This window comes from Callionymus lyra, chromosome 9 (assembly GCF_982586985.1).
Source record: "Callionymus lyra chromosome 9, fCalLyr1.hap1.1, whole genome shotgun sequence".
Classification (NCBI taxonomy): domain Eukaryota; kingdom Metazoa; phylum Chordata; class Actinopteri; order Syngnathiformes; family Callionymidae; genus Callionymus; species Callionymus lyra.
The window spans coordinates 20,213,578-20,235,114 of NC_141826.1; the positions used below are offsets into that span (position 1 = coordinate 20,213,578).

The window sequence follows — 21,537 nt, forward strand, 5'->3', positions numbered from 1 at the left end:
ATTTTTAACCCAAAAATCAGTTTTTTATTTAAGAATCAAACTCTTCAGAATCTTCACTCTCAGCCACAGCGCCCCCTTCCGGCTTCCGCGCGTCCGCTTTCGCGAGCGACTTGACGCTCCTGGAGAGAAAAACACACAAAGACAAGTGAGAAAGTGTGTAGTTTTTTTTTAGTGTCGTGTTGTGTACATATTATTAACAAGTGAATGAGTGTCACTCACGGAAGGCTCTGGAACCTGTGCGTCACACTGTCCTCCACAGCGACGCGCACGTCCGTCTTCTGTCACGACAAAAAACACACAAACTCAAAATGTGTGTGTGTGTTGACAAAAACACAATTTTTATCTTTTTTAATTTTGTAAAAAAAAGTTGCAGCTTCAAACTTCCTGTTGAGAAAGTTTAGAACAGGGTTGGTAGTTCAAATCCAGACTCGCCAGTCTGTTGTTGACTCTGGTGTGTAGCTGTTGTGTAGCAGTTGTGTGTCATTTGTTCATGGCTCTCAGAACCGGACCTTGATCTGCATGTTGCTCCGGAGCGTCTGCCCGTTGAGTTGCCGGTTCAACTCCCAGCACCAGCCCACCTCGCCCGCGCAGCGGCCCCTGGGTGTCGGGGGAGGGGCCCCGGGAGCGGCCCTGGTCAGGTACGCCAGGTCCCCGGTGCTCTCGGGTGACGCGGATCCCTCTCCGATGTACCGCTGGAAGTAACCCGACCTGGGCCTGTAGTCTCCCACTCCGTCCGGACCTGCTCGGAACCAGAAATTCATCATCGAAGTATATATTTTAAAAATGTAAATAAACTTCAAGACAGTTCAAATAAATAATAACAAACATTTAAAGACGTGTTTTGAGGGAAAAAAGCATTAAAAACTCAACATATTATGTCAAGTTACAGAACATTTACTGCACCTGTGAAGAAAACTCTTCCTCCTCCTGTTCTCTTCATCATCCTCGCTCACGTCTGCTGGAGGACACACACTGGACACACACTGGAAACACACTGGACACACACTTGAAACACACTGGACACACACTGGACGACACACTGCGGGCGAACATGACTCGGGGTCAGGAGGTCGTCATGGTGACCAGGTATGTCCTGGTTAGACAAAAAACTCACTGTTCACACAAACAGCAGATGAGATTAACAAAGTAAAAACTCTGCTTTGGTCCCTTGTTTGTTTCCTTAGTGTCCAGCAGAGTTCGAAGAGTTTCCGTTTTTATGATTCAACTAAACTTTATCTTTTATATTTTTAAGTTGTTACAAAATATAATAAATATAAAAGTTGTCTTTTTATTTAAAAAAAATGTATAAAAGAAAAATTAGGTGCAATGAAAATACAGCACAGGCTTATTTTATACTCTTTTTTATTATTGAACTTAATTTTTAATGTTTTCCCATATTAAAGCAAATTGTATACCTCCCTTATTTATTTATTTTTAATTATTTGGGGTAATATTTTAAGTACGTGTTTTAACAGCATAGTTACAGCTAAGTTGTTTAAAATGAACTTATTAAACAATAAAATAACTTATGCTTATACATATATGAAATACAAGAAGGTTTCCCTTTTTTCTTTAAATGAAAACAAAAATATATATTATGTCAAATCAAAGTTCAGCTCAAGTTTTAAATGATTTAATTTCAAGTTTTCCAATCCTTTTCAAGCTCCTTGTTTATTTTCTTGAATGTCTTAATTAATGACTTAACTTGACTTTTATACATCCCTTATTTTTGGGGTTTTTCTCGAGGTAATATTTTACAATATAATAATTACATGCAAAGTGTTTTTACAACATATTTCTAAACAGAATGTATTTCAAATGAAATTAATACACAATTAAACATGTTTAGATTTTTTGTAACTACACTCAATGTTTCGAATTCGATTTATTGTTGTTGCAAAATATATCGAAATAGAAAGTTTCTCTTAAGAAACGTTAAATGAAATTGATGTGAAATGATATAACCTCAAATAAAAACTACGGCTTAATCTTATTGTACAATGACATTTTTTTTTTTACAATTTACAATGTTAAAATATGTATATAAATAAAATATTCACAATGTAAAAAAAAGCTTTATTAAATTATTATTATATTAAATACAGAGTAAGTTTTTTTTACAATTTTATTTCAAGTTTTCCCATCATATTAAAACTCTTTTTATATATTTTCTTTACTTTCTTAAAGTAAAAACATAATTGTAAGGCGACTGTCTCGTGACGTCACATCACCGGGTCCCGTTAACTGGATCCAGACGTCGGTTGCATGCAGTTCTCTCTTACGACGCTAGATGTCAGTCACACACCGCTCTGCCCCCCTCGGGCTCTTTTTTTTTTCTTCTGTTAAATGGACTCGCCCACGAGCTCGTGAGACTAGTCAAGCTGCATCACGACAGCAGCGACAACACCGGAAGCAGCAGCTGCGTCTTCAGGAGATCATCACGCGGACAAAAGATCGTTGATTTGAAGATGTAATATTTTAACGAGTTTTCCTCAAAAGAAGATAAACTTATAAATATAAGTCACTCGTTTATTAGTTTATTGTACTGTGATGACAACTTGTATTTAAATCAAAACAATATATATATTTTTTAATTAATTTTAAAAGTCTGAGCTTTTCACAATGTATCGACACACAACACACTCGCAATTGTAGTCACACAAAGAACACACACACACACACAATTTCATTCGGGCTCGAACCGTGTTCCTGCGTGACTTGGATCCGCTTTATTGTGAAACTCCCGAGCGGAAGTGGCGCGGTGACGCTGCACACTCGACAGCGGCGTCAGTCACCATGGTGGCGGACAACAGCGCTGAGCAGCGGAACATTCTGGACTGAACAGAACCAGACGCACAATGAGTCGTTTTCCGTCGAGTCGCCGTAAAGTTCGACAGACATGGACGGAGACTCTCGAGGCCTCGACGACTTGAGTTTCCGCCGCGGACGTTTCTTCTTCTTCTTCTTCTTCGCCTGCGGGTCGTGGACGCGCTAGCTCGGTTCTTGGCAGACGGTTCGGAAATAATTCCTGGAAAACACAACAGCAACAAAAAAAAAGGTTCCGAGTCCTTCGTCTTTTTTGGACCTTTACGCCCAAGGGAGCCGGTTCTCGTGGAGCCCAAGCCGGCCCCCGGACAGAGGGCTCGCTGACGGGGCTGTGGTCGTGGCCTGGCCCGGGCGGCACCTCCCATCGGTCCCGCTAGTCTGGACCCCCTGAAGCCCGCGGAGCCCTCGACGGAACATCCGTGTTTTGGATCTTAAAAACAACCCGAGAGGGATTATTGTGACGGAACATGGCGTCTTATGTGGACAACAGCTTCCGACAGGCGGTGATGAAGAACCCGGCGGAGAGGACGCAACAGGTTGGTAGTTCAAATCCCTGCTTTTTTATTTATTCTGTTTAATATAAACAGTGTGTTAGCTCGAGACAGAACCCGGGACAGAACCCATGCTGCTGAGAGCCTGACACGAAAGTGTGACGTCACAGAGCTGAGCTAGAAGGCAGGTCTCATGGCTGCGGTGAGTCATGTTGTTCAAATAAACATGAAGAAACACCTGGAGCTCCAGGAACACACACTATTTGTCACACAAGCGTCCGATAACCAATCGCTATTACTCGGGTTCAAAGGTCACCGGGTCTCTCATAAGTTCATGATTTAATATTAATCTACACATCTTAGCGACACATGTGGAGAAAATGCAATATTTGACTTCATTTTGAGAGATTTTGACCCACGCCACTCTGACGTGGGAACGTCTCGTGCGGCCTCGCTGTCTTGTCTGGAGGTTGGTGTGAGTCTGCAGAGGTTGGTGTGCGTCTGGAGGTTGGTGTGAGTCTGCAGAGGTTGGTGTGCGTCTGGAGGTTGGTGTGAGTCTGCAGAGGTTGGTGTGAGTCTGCAGAGGTTGGTGTGCGTCTGGAGGTTGGTGTGAGTCTGCAGAGGTTTGTGTGCGTCTGGAGGTTGGTGTGAGTCTGCAGAGGTTGGTGTGCGTCTGGAGGTTGGTGTGAGTCTGCAGAGTTTGGTGTGCGTCTGCAGAGTTTGATGTGCGTCTTGAGGTTGGTGTGAGTCTGCAGAGGTTGGTGTGAGTCTGCAGAGGTTGGTGTGAGTCTGCAGAGGTTGGTGTGAGTCTGCAGAGGTTGGTGTGAGTCTGTAGAGGTTGGTGTGCGTCTGCAGAGGTTGGTGTGCGTCTGCAGAGGTTGGTGTGCGTCTGCAGAGGTTGGTGTGCGTCTGCAGAGGTTGGTGTGCGTCTGCAGAGGTTGGTCTGCGTCTGCAGAGGTTGGTGTGCGTCTGCAGAGGTTGGTGTGCGTCTGCAGAGGTTGGTGTGCGTCTGCAGAGGTTGGTGTGCGTCTGCAGAGGTTGGTGTGCGTCTGCAGAGGTTGGTGTGCGTCTGCAGAGGTTGGTGTGCGTCTGGAGGTTGGTGTGAGTCTGCAGAGTTTGGTGTGCGTCTGCAGAGTTTGGTGTGCGTCTGCAGAGTTTGGTGTGCGTCTGCAGAGTTTGGTGTGCGTCTGGAGGTTGGTGTGCGTCTGGAGGTTGGTGTGTGTCTGGAGGTTGGTGTGCGTCTGCAGAGGTTGGTGTGCGTCTGCAGAGGTTGGTGTGCGTCTGCAGAGGTTGTGTGCGTCTGCAGAGTTTGGTGTGCGTCTGCAGAGGTTGGTGTGCGTCTGCAGAGGTTGTGTGCGTCTGCAGAGTTTGGTGTGCGTCTGCAGAGGTTGTGTGCGTCTGCAGAGTTTGGTGTGCGTCTGCAGAGGTTGGTGTGCGCCTGCAGAGGTTGGTGTGCGCCTGCAGAGGTTGGTGTGCGTCTGCAGAGGTTGGTGTGCGTCTGCAGAGGTTGGTGTGCGTCTGCAGAGGTTGGTGTGAGTCTGTAGAGGTTGGTGTGCGTCTGCAGAGGTTGGTGTGCGTCTGCAGAGTTTGGTGTGCGTCTGCAGAGTTTGGTGTGCGTCTGCAGAGTTTGGTGTGCGTCTGCAGAGTTTGGTGTGCGTCTGCAGAGTTTGGTGTGCGTCTGCAGAGTTTGGTGTGCGTCTGCAGAGTTTGGTGTGCGTCTGCAGAGTTTGGTGTGCGTCTGCAGAGTTTGGTGTGCGTCTGCAGAGTTTGGTGTGCGTCTGCAGAGGTTGGTGTGCGTCTGCAGAGGTTGGTGTGCGTCTGCAGAGGTTGGTGTGCGTCTGCAGGGGTTGGTGTGCGTCTGCAGAGGTTGGTGTGCGTCTGCAGAGGTTGGTGTGCGTCTGCAGAGGTTGGTGTGCGTCTGCAGAGGTTGGTGTGCGTCTGCAGAGGTTGGCGTGCGTCTGCAGAGGTTGGCGTGCGTCTGCAGAGGTTGGCGTGCGTCTGCAGAGGTTGGCGTGCGTCTGCAGAGGTTGGTGTGCGTCTGCAGAGGTTGGCGTGCGTCTGCAGAGGTTGGCGTGCGTCTGCAGAGGTTGGCGTGCGTCTGCAGAGGTTGGCGTGCGTCTGCAGAGGTTGGCGTGCGTCTGCAGAGGTTGGCGTGCGTCTGCAGAGGTTGGCGTGCGTCTGCAGAGGTTGGTGTGCGTCTGCAGAGGTTGGTGTGCGTCCGCAGAGGTTGGTGTGCGTCCGCAGAGGTTGGTGTGCGTCCGCAGAGGTTGGTGTGCGTCTGCAGAGGTTGGTGTGCGTCTGCAGAGGTTGGTGTGCGTCTGCAGAGGTTGGTGTGCGTCTGCAGAGGTTGGTGTGCGTCTGCTGAGGTTGGTGTGAGTCTGCGGGCGCCGAAGGTTGTCGCTTCGCCGCGGCGGTGAAAAGTGCAGCTCAGCGAAGAGGCGCAGACAAAAGACGATCGATGACACAAGTGAGCTGCTGTCTCTGGAGGTCACACTGGTGTGTGTGTGTGTGTGTGTGAGACTGTGTGTGTCGAGAAGTTGCACAAATTAACGCTCTACAGACATAAATTCTGACGCTTAAAATCGGCTAAATCTTTGTATTTGGTTTTATATAATCTGACGGTATAATATAAATATTGGCATTTTCCTTGTGTTCAAGTTTCAAGGCGACAACATAATTGGTCGTTGTATTGATCGTGATTTATTTTTAAATTTGGTGTCACTCATTGAGATTCATTATCGTTGACAAGAACATCTTTACTGGACACTCGAGATGTAAAAGAACAACTTTAAAGTTTGACAACACAAAGGTAACAATGGCTCAATACCAGCAACAAACTGATTCACAGACACCAGTAGAAACTACATAAAAATGCGTATCCATGGCGACGGTTTTTGCGTTCCACTTCCAAAAACACGATTGTCGTTTTCGTGAAGTCTGTGTTTCGGTTTCAGCTGCCGAGATTGTTACATCCTGAAGTGTAAAAAGGAAGTGAGACATAAAAAAAATAATAAAAAAAAGCGTAAATAAAAATGTTAATATTAACTTGACAACAGTGACTGAAGGAAAACATCAACAATCTGTTGCAGGTAAAAGTATATCAGGTTAAGAAGGACAGAGATTTGAGCAGGACAGTCAACAATGCAGTCAAATATACACAAGGCTCGTCCATAAACATTACACAAAACAAAATAAATCAAGTATTTTTTCCCCCTTTTTTATTGTCCGATCTTAATTATCAACACATTTTATTTGGTTTTGATTTGAAGCTGCCAGTCGTTCAGCAGCTTAAATAAAAGCAAATGGTTTACAATTCATTAAATACATTTGGAAAATAAATGAGTAATCTCGCTCAAAAAAGGTTCACGAAAAGATGCATAAATTAAGCGAAAAGAGTCCGAAATGTTGAAATGACTACATGTGGAAACTGGTTAGCTCCGCGGCTAATGCTACAAACAGAAAAGGTACAGAGACACAATCAGAGTAACAACCAGTTGAATTGATGGGAGAAATTCTATTAATTTTTAATTGACCTCATGTTTTCTTCTGATGTTCTGTAGACCAGTGGTTCTGAACCGGTGAGTCGGAACCAAAAAAGTGGGTTAAGGATCTGCTTTTAGTGTGTAGTCGGTTAAAAGTGACATTTAGTTATATTGTGTTTAATTTGTTCAATGTTTATTAAATATTTAAGTCGTAAGTTGAGTTGAAGTCTTGATTTAGGGGGCACAGTGTGTGTGGGACCCCCCGGGTCACGCTGGTGTAAAACCACGGCTCTAGATGACGCAACATGGTACAATAAAGCCGGTGGTCTCCAGGAGTCGAGGGTGAGACTTGTTAGATCTTCCAGGTTCTGTTCCCAGCGGACCTTATGCACCGACGCTCCTCGTCCTGATGGCAGCGGCTCCTCAGTCGGATTAACCCGACCGTTGGAGGATCTATCTTTATCACCCGGCCCTGACCGCGGTGGGATTTGCACCCCCCACCCTCCTCTAACCTGGTCACATGACCAGTTAAATAAGTCACCGCTCTGCACTCGCTCTGGTCCGAAGGTGTGTTGACGGTTCTGTGGAGCGACGGTTCTGATGTCGAGGAGGTTCACGTCACGGTTCTGACTTCATCCTCCAGCAGCTCTGCTAATGATGCATGAAATCTGAGTTCTTTCTGGACAAGTCCTGGTTCTGTTCTCTGGTTCCAAGGGTCTCAAAATAATGAATAATTGAATTTAAGATTTTAAATGAAAAATTTTAAATAAAAAGATTTAAAAAATATTTAAAACAAACATTTTTTTCTTTTTTTAAATAATTTAATTTAATCTTTTCTATTGGAACAGTTGCATATATACTTTTTTTTTTTACTAAATCAAATATTTGAAAAAATTAATTTACCTATTGTTATTTTTTTATTTTTTTACGCAATTAGATATATAATTCCAATAATTAAAAAAAATTGAATTTTCTAAATGTTTTATTTTACAATCTCAGCCGTTTCAATTCAATATATTGACGTTTTTTGTAATGGTGTCACCATACAGTATTGGATTTAAACTGCTCAAATTATGTGTAAATATTTGTATAGTTTTTGAAAATATTGAATTATTAAATATTTAATTCAATTATTAGAAGAAAAATCCACCTTTCAATATTTCAATATACACATTTTTTAATTGAATTAAAACAAATTCAATGTTCAAACCCCAACCACTTTTCAACTGTATATTGTATTAAGTATGGTATTTGAAATGGTAAATTCAACCATTCAATGTTCTGATAGTACTGATATACTTCCAAAGATTCACTACCTAAGTCAGGGAATTAACTGAAAACCTACTTAATAGAGAAGAGGACGACATTTGTGGTATTTTATTCGTCCTTAACGCTGAAGATATTTATATAATTTAGTCACATTTAAATGTTACGATCATCACAAAAAAAAATAAAGACACTTCTTTAAAAAGTTGACCAGATTAAACTCGAGTACAAAGTCAGAACTCTGGAGACACTTCAGTGTTTGTTTAGTCTAAACGTTGACAGCGAAGGACGACGGCGTTGGTTGCAGGTGGTGAAGCTGAAGGTCACGTGACCTGCGACTGGACGTCACGACTCTTGTCTTCTCTTTACATTGTTTCCACATATTCGCCACTGCAAATAAAACCCTGTCGGACTCTGAGCAGCCGGCGCTGACCCGCGGAGGACGTCTGAACCTGCTGTTGTCCATAAACACTCAAAATAACCACCGGTTAAAGAAAGTCTTGCTCAAGGGCAGAATGTTGTCTTTTTGAAATAAACATTTTTGAAGAAGCTTCAGCTCTTGACTACGTATGTGTATTGACAAGAATCTGTTGATACGATACTTATTATACACGGGCAACAATACTGCATATTTTGATACTGAAGTAACAAGTATATATTTGTAGTATTGTCGAGTACTTGACTCTTGTGTTGCAGAATTTACAGACCACATGACTCTTGACGAAGTCGTAGCTGATTTTATTTGTTTTGAAACCAAAAATACATCCAAACGTCAGCTTTAAAATCTGCTGGAGTCATTGTATCCTCTCGTCCTCAGTTATCCCCGTGATCTCGCAGGGTTCCATTGGGTCTTAAGCTGCGAATGATGTCATGGCTGCTGACATCTAGTGCCTAGAAGTTTAACTGCAACATGAAAATTAAAGAAAATATTTGTATGTTAATTGTAAATCAAAATAATTGTATTTTATACTCACTTTATTGAAATAGAAACTATAAAATAACTATGATCACATCAAAAGGTTATTAGTATTAATTAACAAATATATAAAGATATTTATTTAACATCGATATTGTACTGTTGAAAATCGATGGGAAAACCTACGATATTTTACTCTCAACTTCCAGAACAAATGTGTCTTTTTCAACTGATTAATAGTTGTTTAAAAGATGATAATTAGCTAACTTGCTAACCAGCTACCAATGAAAACATAACTTCAAATTGTTGTGGGAATATTTTGTGTATTTAATCATTTTTGTTGTCATTTAATCACGACGACCGATTGTGTTCCTGATGCTGTGTCGACCAAGTGTCAAGTCAGCAGCGATTCCTTCCAACTGAGCCGGAGAGCTTTCCAGCAGCTTCAGTTTCACGTAGCGGGAAAAAAGAGGATGTCGGTTCAACTCTCAACTCAGTTTCTATTTTCTGCCGCTTTTGTTCTGCCACTTCCTTCCTGCTGGGTCTGGATCTGTCGGCGTCTGTTCGGAGGAAACGTTTGGCATCAGAGGCGTTAGAAAGTGGCACAGATTCTACATCTGTTTCTGCCGCCGCGGTCGCAACTTTCCTCCTCGCCACAGTTTCCCTTTAGATTTCCTCATCATTTGTTCCTCGCTAGCTTACCCGCCGCGATGATCACACACCTGTGAGGGCGCTACACAACGGTGTGTCTCAACTGCACGACATAACAAGACAGGAAGTCGTCCTCTGACAGTTTCCTGGACGTTTTTTTTCGTCGTCCTGGAATCGTGGAGGCGTAATAGTTCTGGACGCTGACCTCTGAGGGTCGGTTTCATCCGTCCGTCCAGTGGGCGTAGTTCGACAGGATGAGCCGTCGAGCAGATCGTAAACTCCAGTCGGCGAAAAGAGACGTTGTCGTCGACTCCTGCCGCTCGAGGTCACGGGCGGAACAAAATGTTTATTTACACAAACTGTGTGTAACGGAGAGTACAGGTCTGATTGTGATGTTGACTTAATCTGTCGCTATTATCTCCGTGTTTGTCTTCCTTCGCCAAAAACATTCCCATCAAATTCCTTCAATTTCACGTTGACTCTCACGGGAAGTCTCTATTTAGTTGTTGACTAAGTGCACTGCTTCACAGTACACTGTGAGACTGACTTGTGCAGTGTGTCAAATTCCAACAGATAGTTCTGTCTCAAATCAAACACTGTTGCTACACACTTACTGGACAGCTTCTTCTTCTACTACTTTTTAACAATAATTGCAACCGGCCGTTGGAACACTATCGCCGACATTTGACGGCGCTTTTCACCAATTGAAACGAGTTATTAAGTTGTGTTTTATTGTGTTGTTGTTGTGTTGTTTTCTGGTAAAATGTATTTTTATCGAGACATTTACGTTCTTCGTCGCCATTTAAAAGTAGTGACGTTTCTTTCGTTTAGCGACGTAGCTCTAAGCCTATGCTTTGCCACAAACCGCGGACTTCTCCGAGTGCACTGCTTTATAGTACACATTAAGATAGTGCACACACTTGGCCAGTGCGTACATTTTTGACGGATAGTACTGTCTCAAATCAAACACTGTCGCTACACACTCGACAGCTTCTTCTTCTTCTACTTTTTAACGCTTTTCGCAACCGGAAGTTGGAACACTGTCACCGACACTGTTATTATTGTTGTTGTGTTGTTTTGTGGTAAAATAAGTGTTTTCTCGCGACATTTACTTCAGTATCTGCTCCGAAGTCGCGTCGTCAGTGACGTAGCTTCAGTTTTGCGTCATCTACGTCACTAAGATTTTGGTTTTGTACTTTTAATTTAAGTAGTAGAATTTACAGTCTCATTCACTTTTTTTTACTTTACTAATATAATCTCTTTAGTATTATAATCTGATGTTGGAAGTATTTCTTCCTAGGGCTGAGTATCGATTGAGCAAGTACCTTCACTTTGACACATGTTCCTGAACGATACGTTTTTTCAATCCTGATTTTATTAAGATAAATTCTAACCAAAAGAAAATGACACATATTACAAATCTTGAGTACATTTTTTTAAAGCTTCGGGCTTTTTTCTTTCAGACAAAAATGAAGGGAAAATCATTTCCTGTTGCTACTGAAACTTGGCACCAAATGAGGAAATATGTTCGATACTCGCATCAACTTGAGACTTTCAGTCTGTGCAACTAAAGAATCTAAGTTTGATCCTCAGCCCTGTTACTTCCTCACTCATCTGTGTTGTGTGGGATGTTTGAATTCCCCATGTTGCTGCTATTTTTGTGTTCTTTTTTGCGTTATTTATTCAGTTTTCTTACTTTTATTTTCAAACTGAAGATTGAAACTTGTGCTTCGATCTTATGTAACACTTAATTTCTTTCTTCTTTACCTGTTTTTCCCAAGTTTATCTTAAAATATAACATGTTCACTATCAAATTATTTGAAAACTAATTTACTCTTTAACTTATCTTGGTTTTTGATGTTGAATTTTCAATTGTCAAGATTTTTTAATGTCTCTTATTAGGGGAAAAATGATTTATAAGTTATACATTGTATATAATTTCCTTTTTATTATTCAAAATATTCATGTGACATCATCACTAGGACTTTTCATGCCAGTTGCATAAACAAGACTTTTTGTATGTTTTCCATGCACTCGACTGTCAGTCAAGAGTTCAGTAGTCGTGAGTCATGATCAGAGCCACAGAAGAGTTCAGGGTTTCATTCAGTCGATGATGTTTCACTCTCGTACATTCCTGAATGGCTTTTGTGTGTCTGTGTGTTTGGTGTGTGTGTATATGTGTGTGTGTCCGCTCCCACGGTGTATCTCTTGTGTTTATCTGAGGAAACGACAACACACTGCTCTCTGCTCCACTTTCTCACCGCAGAGAAAACTTTCACAAGAAATGTTTTTTTCTAAAATGTTTTTCCCGTTTTGCTGAGTCTTCACTTGTTTCTCAGCCACTTTCTCTTCGCTTCCTCTTGTATTATGAGAGTTTCAGCCTCGGTACACGAGCATCTTGAGGACGAGTCGAACCGCAGTCGTGCCGCTGCAGATATTTTTGTAAAACACTGTTGTGCATCTGGTTCACTTCTTGATGTCTGATTATTTTTCGGCCGAGTCAAAAGTTGCATTTTGTAATGATTGGAATTCCAAACACGGTTATATCCGACACATGTATCAAACTTAAAATCCAGCTCGCCAACTAATCTTATGTATAGTTTTAAATGTATTTAACTGGTGGAATGTAATTTATTCTTCATTTAAAGTCACCACAAAACTAAGTATTTAATGAATGTTGGTGTGGATGAAAATAAACCCCAAAAAAGCTCAGGAATTTGAGCTCCGTGGCTCGTCTCTAAAACGACACAATCTTATTATATTCCAGTATATGTTCTAGGGGTGTGTATTGGAAAGAATCGATACAATATGTATCATGACACAGGGTTGAACGATATCAATTGTGATACTGTAGTAACCAGTATATATTTGTAGTATAGTCGAGTACTTGACTCTGGTGTTGCAGAATTTACAGACCACACGACTCTTGACAAAGTTGTAACTGCTTTAATTAGTTTTGAAACAAAAATGTATGTTCAAACCTCACAGAAGACTGTTGGAGTCGACTGTATCCTCTCGTCCCCAGTCAATGGCTCTATGGTGATTTCAAAATATCCAGATGGTCTCTGGCGTTGGTAAAAGAGGGCGATGATAAATGCTTGTGTATGATTATAGATAAAATCAGCTAAACATATGTGATGAGTTCTTTGAGAGGGAGTGAGACAAAGGGTTCAGTAAAACAAGTGCGGAGTGAGTTGTAGTGAGTTTGTTGAATTAGAAGGCGAGTCTAAAAGTGATTTTATTTGAGTTGTAAGACTAGTTGTTCAGGGTTGTTTTAACTTGACTTGGTTTCAGTTCAGGAATGAAGCGAGTCCTGCCACGGCGGCGAAAACACCTGGACATGTCTCGTCAACAACAACAATAATAAAAGTCCAAGAGTGTCTGACTCCGAGTGAGAAACATGCTCTTGACATTCAAGCTTCAAGTGTTTTTTATCCACCAGTTGACGAAGTTGTAACTGATATTAGTTGATTTAAAACCAAACTATGTCCAGACATCAGCTTTAAAAGATGATGGGAGTCGACTACTGTATCCTCTCGTCCCCAGTCCTCGTCATGACTTCCAGGATTTAATTTTTTCTTTATCTGCGGAGGGCGTAATGACTGCTGCCTTCTGGCTGTTTAATTGTAACATTAAAGTGAACAAATGTTGTGAATATTGTCATGTTATTGCAGGTAAAATGTAAACGCATCTTAGCATTAACCACTAAAGAACTTTGTAAAAAATCAAATATGATTTGATAATAAAAATAATGTACAGTGCTGTTAAATATCAATACAGTATTGTCAAAAAAAACATTGTGATATCCAAGTGTATCAATGTTTACTTACACAACTCTATTCTAATAAAAACTGATGGTAGATGGTCACATAGTTCCAGTAGCTCACAGTTGCAAATACATGTTAGAGACTCCTGTTCTGATATGTCCTCATAACTTATCTAGGTCAAGGTTATCCAGAGAGTTCCAAAGCCCCCAAGAAAGATACCTGTTCAGACCAGTTATTTAGAGCTGAAGAAATGCTCGAATGTCTTTCCTAATCTCTACTCAGTCCAGTTACATTGCTTTGGAATTTTAAACAACATATATTTTCATTTTCTTCTAAACGCCAGCACTGGAAACACACAGGTGTGTTCATGGAACCTTCAGAGGACACTAAACTCTTCAGTCTCCTGATGGTTCACTCGAAGTGCAGCGAGTGCTTGGAGTGTGATGTCATTTAGTGAGATCTTGAGAACATGTTGTTGAATATTCACGAGTGGAAGATGTGATGGTGTCGAGAGAACGATCGTGTCCTGAGGTGACGTTTGTACAGTTGTGTCGTTCCTGAACCCATCAGGGGGACGTTTAACTCTCGTATCGTCAAGATAATCATCTTAATCTGGTTCCGCCGAGTGGGTCGCAATGTTTCCACGACCGCAGATAAAAACTCAACCCGAAAGTGTTTTAAATCTTCAACCTTCCGAGTCGGTTCTTCTTTCGGAATCTTGATCTGGAAACGCGCCGGAGATAAGAAAGTGGCTCCGACACGCTTCTGTTTCCTCTCCGTCACGAGTGTGTGATCAGGCGAACGCTTCCACTTCCTCCGCTCGCCGGAGCGCGACTGTATCTGCCGAGGTGCTATCTTTAACTGGCCCCCACAGGTTTGAGGGGTACCCCCGAGTCGGTCACGCCTGCCAGGCTTCAGAGTGCACCTTGTTGTTGGGAGTTTTTTTTTATATGAAATGATTTAAATTGTTGATGTTTCAGAGGAAGTTATTTTGCAGAAAATTGAAGTTCATTTATCTTTAGATAAACATTTCTGAAGGTTCTTATCGTCAGATCAGTTCCCGGCTGCTCTTGAATGTGACCCACATTTTTGACCAAATGTTTTCAACAGAAGTTCACCTCTGGTGTTCAGATGACGGTGCAAAACCTCAGACGCATTACAAACATCTCGGTATCTTGCATGTCGCTGTGTTGTCACAGGAAGTCACGACCATTTAAATATTTTGTCATATATTTAAACGCACATTTTTGGGAGCATGTGCAAACATTTATCTTTACTCTGTCAATAAAAGGTTTTTGACGAAGCATGTTTTTTAATGTAGCCTTTAGCACTACATTGGTTTTCAGTTTAATGTTGTTGTTAAAAGTCACAACTGGTTAAAAGATCATCTGCAGTGTTTTAAGGAAAGGTTGCAACAACAAGGACTATAATCTGTTTCACAATACAGGGAAAAATTATACAAAATATCGTGATACTGTAGTAACCGGTATATATTTGTAGTATTGTCGAGTACTTGACTCTGGTGTTGCAGAATTTACGGACCACACGACTCTTGACGAACTTTAACTGCTTTAATTAGTTTTGAAACAAAAATGTATGTTCAAAGAACACAAAAGACTGCTGGAGTCGACTGTATCCTCTCGTCCTCAGTCAACGGCTCTATGATCGGAGTGACTTTAAAATATCCAAATGGTCTCTGACATTGGTAAAAAAGAGGGCGATGATAAAATGCTTGTGTATGATTATAGATAAAATCAGCTGAACTGTGTGTTCACTCAAATGTGATGAGTTCTTTGAGAGGGAGTGAGACAAAGCTTGCTCTAAAACAAGTACAGAGCGAGTTGTCGTGAGTTTGTTGAATTAGAAGGCGAGTCTAAAAGTGATTTTATTTGAGTTGTAAGACTAGTTATTCAGTGTGGTTTTTACTTTACTTGGTTTCAGTTCAGGAATGTTGACGGCGGCGAAAACACCTGGACATAGTCTCGTCAACAACAACAATAAATAAAAGTTCAAGAGCGTCTGACTCCGAGTGAGAAACACACTCTTGACATTCAAGCTTTCAAGTGTTTTATCCGCCAGTGTTGACCTCCATCTCTCGGGTAACATACGTCCGCTGTCCTCACGAGCCGTCGGGCAGTTCCTCCTCCACCGCTAAACGCTTTAATGTGGTTTTACAGCTCGTCGTTATTTATGGACCGACGTTGGCTCAGATCTGGGCCGAGCTAATTGACATTTGCCTCCGTGTGACCTCGCGCTCCTCGTCGTCTGCCAGACACTTTCCCCCCCACCCCCCAGATGGCTGATCTTTTCCCCGCCGGGACCCTCTTGACTCGCCGCTCCCTGGTTAGTATGCAGATCTTGCAGCCGCCGCCGGGGCCAGGCATCAAAAACAGTGTTGCGTAATGCTGAGCTGGCACTTTTACAGAATGCAAAGCCGTTCAATCTTCTTTGGGAAGTGCAGAGCTCTGGTCGGTAATTGAATAATGTGCTTGTTTCCCTTGTTTGGCCCCGCAAACATCCGAAGGATGGAAAGTAAGCCGACGACAATGGGGGGAAGGAATTTGGGTTGTGACGTCGGTCGGGGTTGTGACGAAAACACAGATGCCGGCGCGAGCTCGTCGACCTCCGTCGAGGCCAAGGTCAGAACGTCGCCGAAACGCAAGCGAAGAGACGGAAAGTGTAGTAACGCGTCTGATGTTGGATGGTGTCGCACAAAAAAAGTGGGTCAGTGTGCGAAAGAACACTGGACACATTTATTCATCACAATCACTGTGTCATTCACAAGTTCACTGAGTTCTTGTGGGTTTTATATTCAATTATACCAGAATATTAAATGGTTTAATTTAACATTTGAAATACTTTTTTACATTCTTTCGAGAAATGTTTTTTTTAAAGCATCAGAATTATCCTTTGATTAATATAATTCAATATTATTGAATAAGGTTGAATTTGTTTTTTATTAAGTACTTAAATTCAATAGCTTGTCGTTTGAAAGATTTAATTGGTTTAAACAGTTGGTTTAAACAATTTTAAAATGAAAACAAGTTTAAAATGATGAAATCAAACGATTGCATTATTGGAATTGTATTATATAACTATGTGTTATTTTGGAAACATTCAAACATAATCATGTGTGGCATTTTAAACGGAATGTAAAAATGTTGCCAATATTAAATCAACTATTTACATTCAATTCAAAATATATGAATTTAAAATATTACATTCCTTTAAATGCATTTTTTAAATCATTAGCATTCAAAATCAATGTAAATATTATATTTTAATTATTTTATTATGGAAAATTATACAAAATATTATGATACTGTAGTAACCAGTATATATTTGTAGTATTGTCGAGTACTTGACTCTAGTGTTGCAGAATTTACAGACCACACGACTCTTGACGAAGTTGTAACTGCTATAATTCGTTTTGAAACAAAAATGTTTGTTCAAAGAACACAAAAGACTGCTGGAGTCGACTGTATCCTCTCGTCCTCAGTCAACGGCTCTATGATGGGAGTGATTTTAAAATATCCAAATGGTCTCTGACGTTGGCAAAAGAGGGCGTTGATAAATGCTTGTGTATGATTATAGATAAAATCAGCTGAATATGTGATGAGTTCTTTGAGAGGGAGTGACAGAAAGGGTCTCACATTTTACATTCAATTAAAAGATATTGATTTAAAATATTACATTCCTTTAAATGCATTTTTGAAATCAATAGTATTCAAACTCTATGTAAAAATTATATTATAATTATTTTATTCAATTGTTTTTTTGTTTTTTTTTAATCAACCTCTCACTATAGAATATAAATATTTAATGCTTAAATAAACCATTTTAATTCAACCTTTTCCTTTTTGTGATTCCACTGATACACTTCCATGGACAAACACCAGCTTCGCGGTTCAACACCTTCTACAGTATCGACCCCTCATTTGGATTCTGATGTTTATAGTTCAGTTCTTGTCTCAATGACGGAAAGTTTTGCCAGTGAAAGTCTCACTTTCACATCTTATCGGTTCCTAAAACTCATCTGTCACGGCGTTTGACCGACAGCTTCTGCCGAGAAATGTGGAAGTGAGTCTTTAATATCCAGCTGGAGAGCTTTTCACTGTCGGTCCGAGGGTGACCTGTTTTTTCACAGCTTCCTGAGCGTCACATTTCTGAGGACGAAAGTCTGGACACAGAGACACATTTTGACAACTAAGATGATGAATGTGCCCTTTTTTTTTCCTTTGTTTTCTCACGACGACAATATTTTCTGTCTTGATTGTTTAACTTTTTTTTTATTCACACTGCTGTGACCGACCACGAACTGCAGTCGTCCATCATTGTCCTGGAATTTGTGGCTCGGAAAGCCCAGTTTTTATTTAGCTGGACGGTCAGTCACGTGACCCCGTCATGTGACGTGTCATCGCTGAGCTAAACGCAGCTTCTGTCTGATTGTAATTGGAGGGAAGGCTCCGGTCGTTTTCACCCGGAGTTCTAAGGGTTCCAACGAGCCGACACAATGGCCGCCCGCAACAGCCGGCGTCCGCCTGTCAGAAGCACTCGACATCAAATGAAACCGTAGCCGTAGAAGACGTGTTTCCGGTCAGAAGAACTTCCACAGCAGAAGGTTAAATCAGGACTAGAACTTCTAGAATCCTGAAACTCATTCCCGGTTATCACCAAACTCCTCCATGTGATGTCACACTAATAAAACAACTGCTGTCAAGATAAAGATGTTAAGATTTGTCTAATAAACAGTCAGTGAATTGCACTTAAATCTGCATTTCAGTGAAGTCACCGTTTGTATTAATTATCGTTTAATTACAATATGATTATGATAAACATTGTATTTATTTTGGTGCTTTTTCGGAAACACAAAGATGCTTTACAACAAGGATTATAACGCACAAGAAAAAGGATTGAACAACTTTTTCTCTTTTCGTTTTGTTGATGCAAAATGTGAATAATAATGATTATGGAGGTATATCGGTGCCGTCAAAATATTTTATTAATGTTATATTTATTATTTCAACTATTTGGATTTTTCTTTTCTATTGAAATGTTTATTTTCTGAACCATTTATTCTTTTATAAATAATTTCATTCCATTATTATTGTATTGAAAGGTTGAATTTAGTTTACCTGAATTAAATTAAAAGATTAATTAATTTAAATTTATGATTTTTTACATGGACTCCGATATCCTAATTCCAATAAAGCAAAATACATTTTCTAAAATCTTTTCTTTTTTTTTTTATTAGTAAGTATTTTGAATTTCAATCTAAAAATGTTGGTGTAATGGATCCACCGTACGATTCTAATAGCGTCGCATGATTGGCTGAATAGTTTGGTAAAATATTGAATAAAACAAATTGAATTATTGTAATAACAATATCAAACTATGTGTAAAAAATGTCATTAACTTTGAAAATAAAAAAATGTTCCAATTGAATTATTAAATGATAAAAGTCAATGATTTAATCACATTTTACCAAAAAATAATTCAACGCTTAAAAAACGACCACATTTCAGTTTCAAATGAAACATTGGAAAACTCCGATGGCACCGATAAAACTTCCATAAGGACGACAATGAACCCGACTGTGTCGTCCTTCTCCACTTTGAAGTCCAACAATGGTGAAGAACCGTCGATGGGATCCGGAGACTCGGGGCATGACGTCTCAAAGTCCAACTCATCACAATAGTCCGGTTCCTTTCGGGCGAGACTTCCTCAGGATGTTCCTCTGGTCCTGGGCGAGAGACTTTCGCGTCTCTAAACAGGAAACTTCCCCGTGAGAGGCTGTTCGCGAGGAAATAACAAGGAAGTGGCGCTGCTGGGCGAGAACGACACACTGGCCCAGATTCAGCGAACGCGTCGACACTCGTGTTTTTTTCCCAAACATGAAATAATTACACAAGAATTACATGCTTAAGGATCGCGATGGGAGCAACAAAAACAAGGTTGTTTTTTTTTTTCTTGAAGGGTTTTTGGTCTTGAGTTTCACTCAGCCTTGTTGCCTAGCAACCGCCGCCACCTTCGAATTGTAATGATGGAATTAGTTGGTACTTGAGGACGAGGCATTGACTCGTCAGATTGATCGTCGCATGAATATTTCAAGTGTTGGACGAGACTTTTTGTGGGCGAGTCGCGACCCGAGTTTCTATTTTCCTTCCCGTCGTGTCGCTCGTCTCCGGCCTCCGGCGTCTGTTTTTGTCTGTCTAATTGGATGGAAGTAAGGGAGGCGAGGGGGGGGAGGATGCGCTGGGAGGGACGTTTTTGGATCACTGAGGCCACCAAGTGAGCCATTTCCCCCGCTAGATGAAAGCCCCTCCCCCCGTCGGGTCTTCGCCCGCCTCGGCTTTTGGCTTTGAACTCCCGATGAATTGATCTTTTTTTATGATGTTGTGTAACTTTGCGATGATTTTGCACGTCTTTGAGCCTTTTGTTCCAGCGAGCTGGAGCGAGTCTCATTCCGCCGGACAGTTGGCCTCGTTCCCGTGTAGCGCGGCAACGACCCAGGTTCCGAAGCACAGATCTGAGGGATCCCTTTGTGTCCTGTGGTGGTTCCCCCGCCGAACCCACAACCAGCCATTGTTGCGCTCTTGAATCCGCTTGTGTACAGTTGAAAAGTCGGCGTGAAACTAAACAAGATTGCGGTTTGAAAGACGAGCCCATCATCTTAGTTTTTTGATCATTGTCTAAAGACATTTTACAAGGAAAGATTAGGGAGTCTACAGTTATTTTTGTCTAGGTCAAATTTGAGTTTCTGGAGCGTTTTTTTGGCGTAGTGAAGTGCTAATAGTTTGATCTAATGCTAACGGCTAAACAAAGCTGCTCGCTAGCTTAATGTTCGTACATGCATTTGAAGAGTCCTCAAGCAAGTCGACGACAAATACAAGATGGCGTACGTCTCCGACAGTTCCTAATCTAAGTGGTGGTCCAATAGAAAAATAAACGTTAATCAATTTAATAATCTGTTAATCTCTCAGATTACATAGTTCAGACCTCGGCGCTGTTGCTTTTGAAAGGATTATCAACGACGGTATGTACTAAAATATTGATACAATTAAATGTCACCATATATTTATTCCCAATACCGTCAATATTCAATTGTTTTTATACAAGATTAACATGCAAATAGTCAAGGCTGCATTTTAAATGTATTTATACATTTTATAATCCATGAAAATCCTGCATATGCTTGTATTTCTTCTTCAAATATAGACCTTTTGTCGTCGTGGTTGACCTCTTGTGTGTTGACTATGCAATGAAAATGTTCCTTCTTTACCAAATATTCGATATATCGTTATTGCTACAGTATCACTATATTGCAATATATTGTACCCGTACTCCTGTATCGTGATACATCAGATTCTTGCCCTTACACAGCCCGATCTCCTCAAAGTGGTTTGTACGGAGCTCAGTTCCTGTGAGGTTATCAGCAGTGAGTACTGCTGCATCCAGAGATGCGTCAAATAAGCCGCAGTTATTGGATTGTCTCGCAGCTCAGGGTGACTTTGTGTCCAAGAAAATTGCTGTAATTGTTTGACTCAAGCGTCCTCGTCCACTTCTTGTAAATAAAACCCCTTCACTGGTGATGACTGCGACACCGACAGACCCGCGACAACTGTCGGCCAAGTGTCTAATTTGCCTCGGGAGACTCGCTGCAGGGTTTTTTATCTCCCCCCCACCCCCGGCTCAAGTGGCCGCGGATAAGCCGGTTCACATGCCTCTCTGATTCTGGTCCAGTGGGTCTCAGAGTCCACCAGCTGCCCGGCCCGCGCTGGGAAACAAACGCCACCGACAGGGTTCCCCTCGCGGACCTCTTCACTCGAATGAGGATATTCTGAGGGAACAAGTGGGCCGTTGTTCTGGACGTGAACAGGTGGAAGTGTAATGATTAGTCCGGCGTCAGAGCCCGAGCAGAAGAGCGAGAGCGACATGTTCCGCCTCTAGATTAGTCCCTAACACCCGCCGCTTAATGCTAATAAGATAGCTAATTAGCTTTGTGCACCCGGTGCCAACTTGATGCAGGTGGCGTGTTTTCAATGTGGCGGCAACACTTAAGCTGCTGTTGCTAACTATAAATACATAAATATAATGGCTCAGTGGGGGGCACTCCTTGTTAAAAATGAGGTTTTATA

General features: G+C 41.4%; 2 protein-coding genes across 7 annotated transcripts in view; one reads left to right on the plus strand and one right to left on the minus strand.

Moving 5' to 3' along the window:
- Positions 1-28: 28 nt before the first annotated feature.
- Positions 29-940, minus strand: spmip2 (sperm microtubule inner protein 2). Its single transcript, XM_087798649.1, has 4 exons — positions 904-940; positions 510-739; positions 220-278; positions 29-119 (listed from the first exon to the last, which is right to left on the minus strand). Exons 1-4 carry the CDS (start codon positions 938-940, stop codon positions 29-31), a joined length of 417 nt encoding a protein of 138 aa, XP_087654775.1.
- A 1,860-nt stretch (positions 941-2,800) lies between these two features.
- rapgef2b (Rap guanine nucleotide exchange factor 2b) overlaps positions 2,801-21,537 on the plus strand; it is a 72,153-nt gene continuing 53,416 nt past the window's right edge. For 5 of the 6 annotated variants that reach the window (XM_087799331.1, XM_087799335.1, XM_087799333.1 and 2 more), the window contains exon 1: positions 2,802-3,362. In XM_087799331.1, coding sequence (XP_087655457.1) covers positions 3,294-3,362 — 69 coding nt within the window. In that variant the 5' untranslated portion in view covers positions 2,802-3,293. Of the gene's footprint in view, positions 3,363-21,537 lie in introns of all 6 variants that reach the window. The other variant, XM_087799334.1, reaches the window with a different exon arrangement.

Excerpts from the sequence above, each read along its gene's own strand:
- spmip2 (XM_087798649.1), bottom strand. The coding sequence starts at position 940 with ATGAAGAGAACAGGAGGAGGAAGAGTTTTCTTCACAG. Across the intron at positions 740-903 it reads AGGAAGAGTTTTCTTCACAG|GTCCGGACGGAGTGGGAGAC; the intron begins GTGCAGTAAATG and ends GGTTCCGAGCAG. Across the intron at positions 279-509 it reads GGAGCAACATGCAGATCAAG|AAGACGGACGTGCGCGTCGC; the intron begins GTCCGGTTCTGA and ends TTGTCGTGACAG.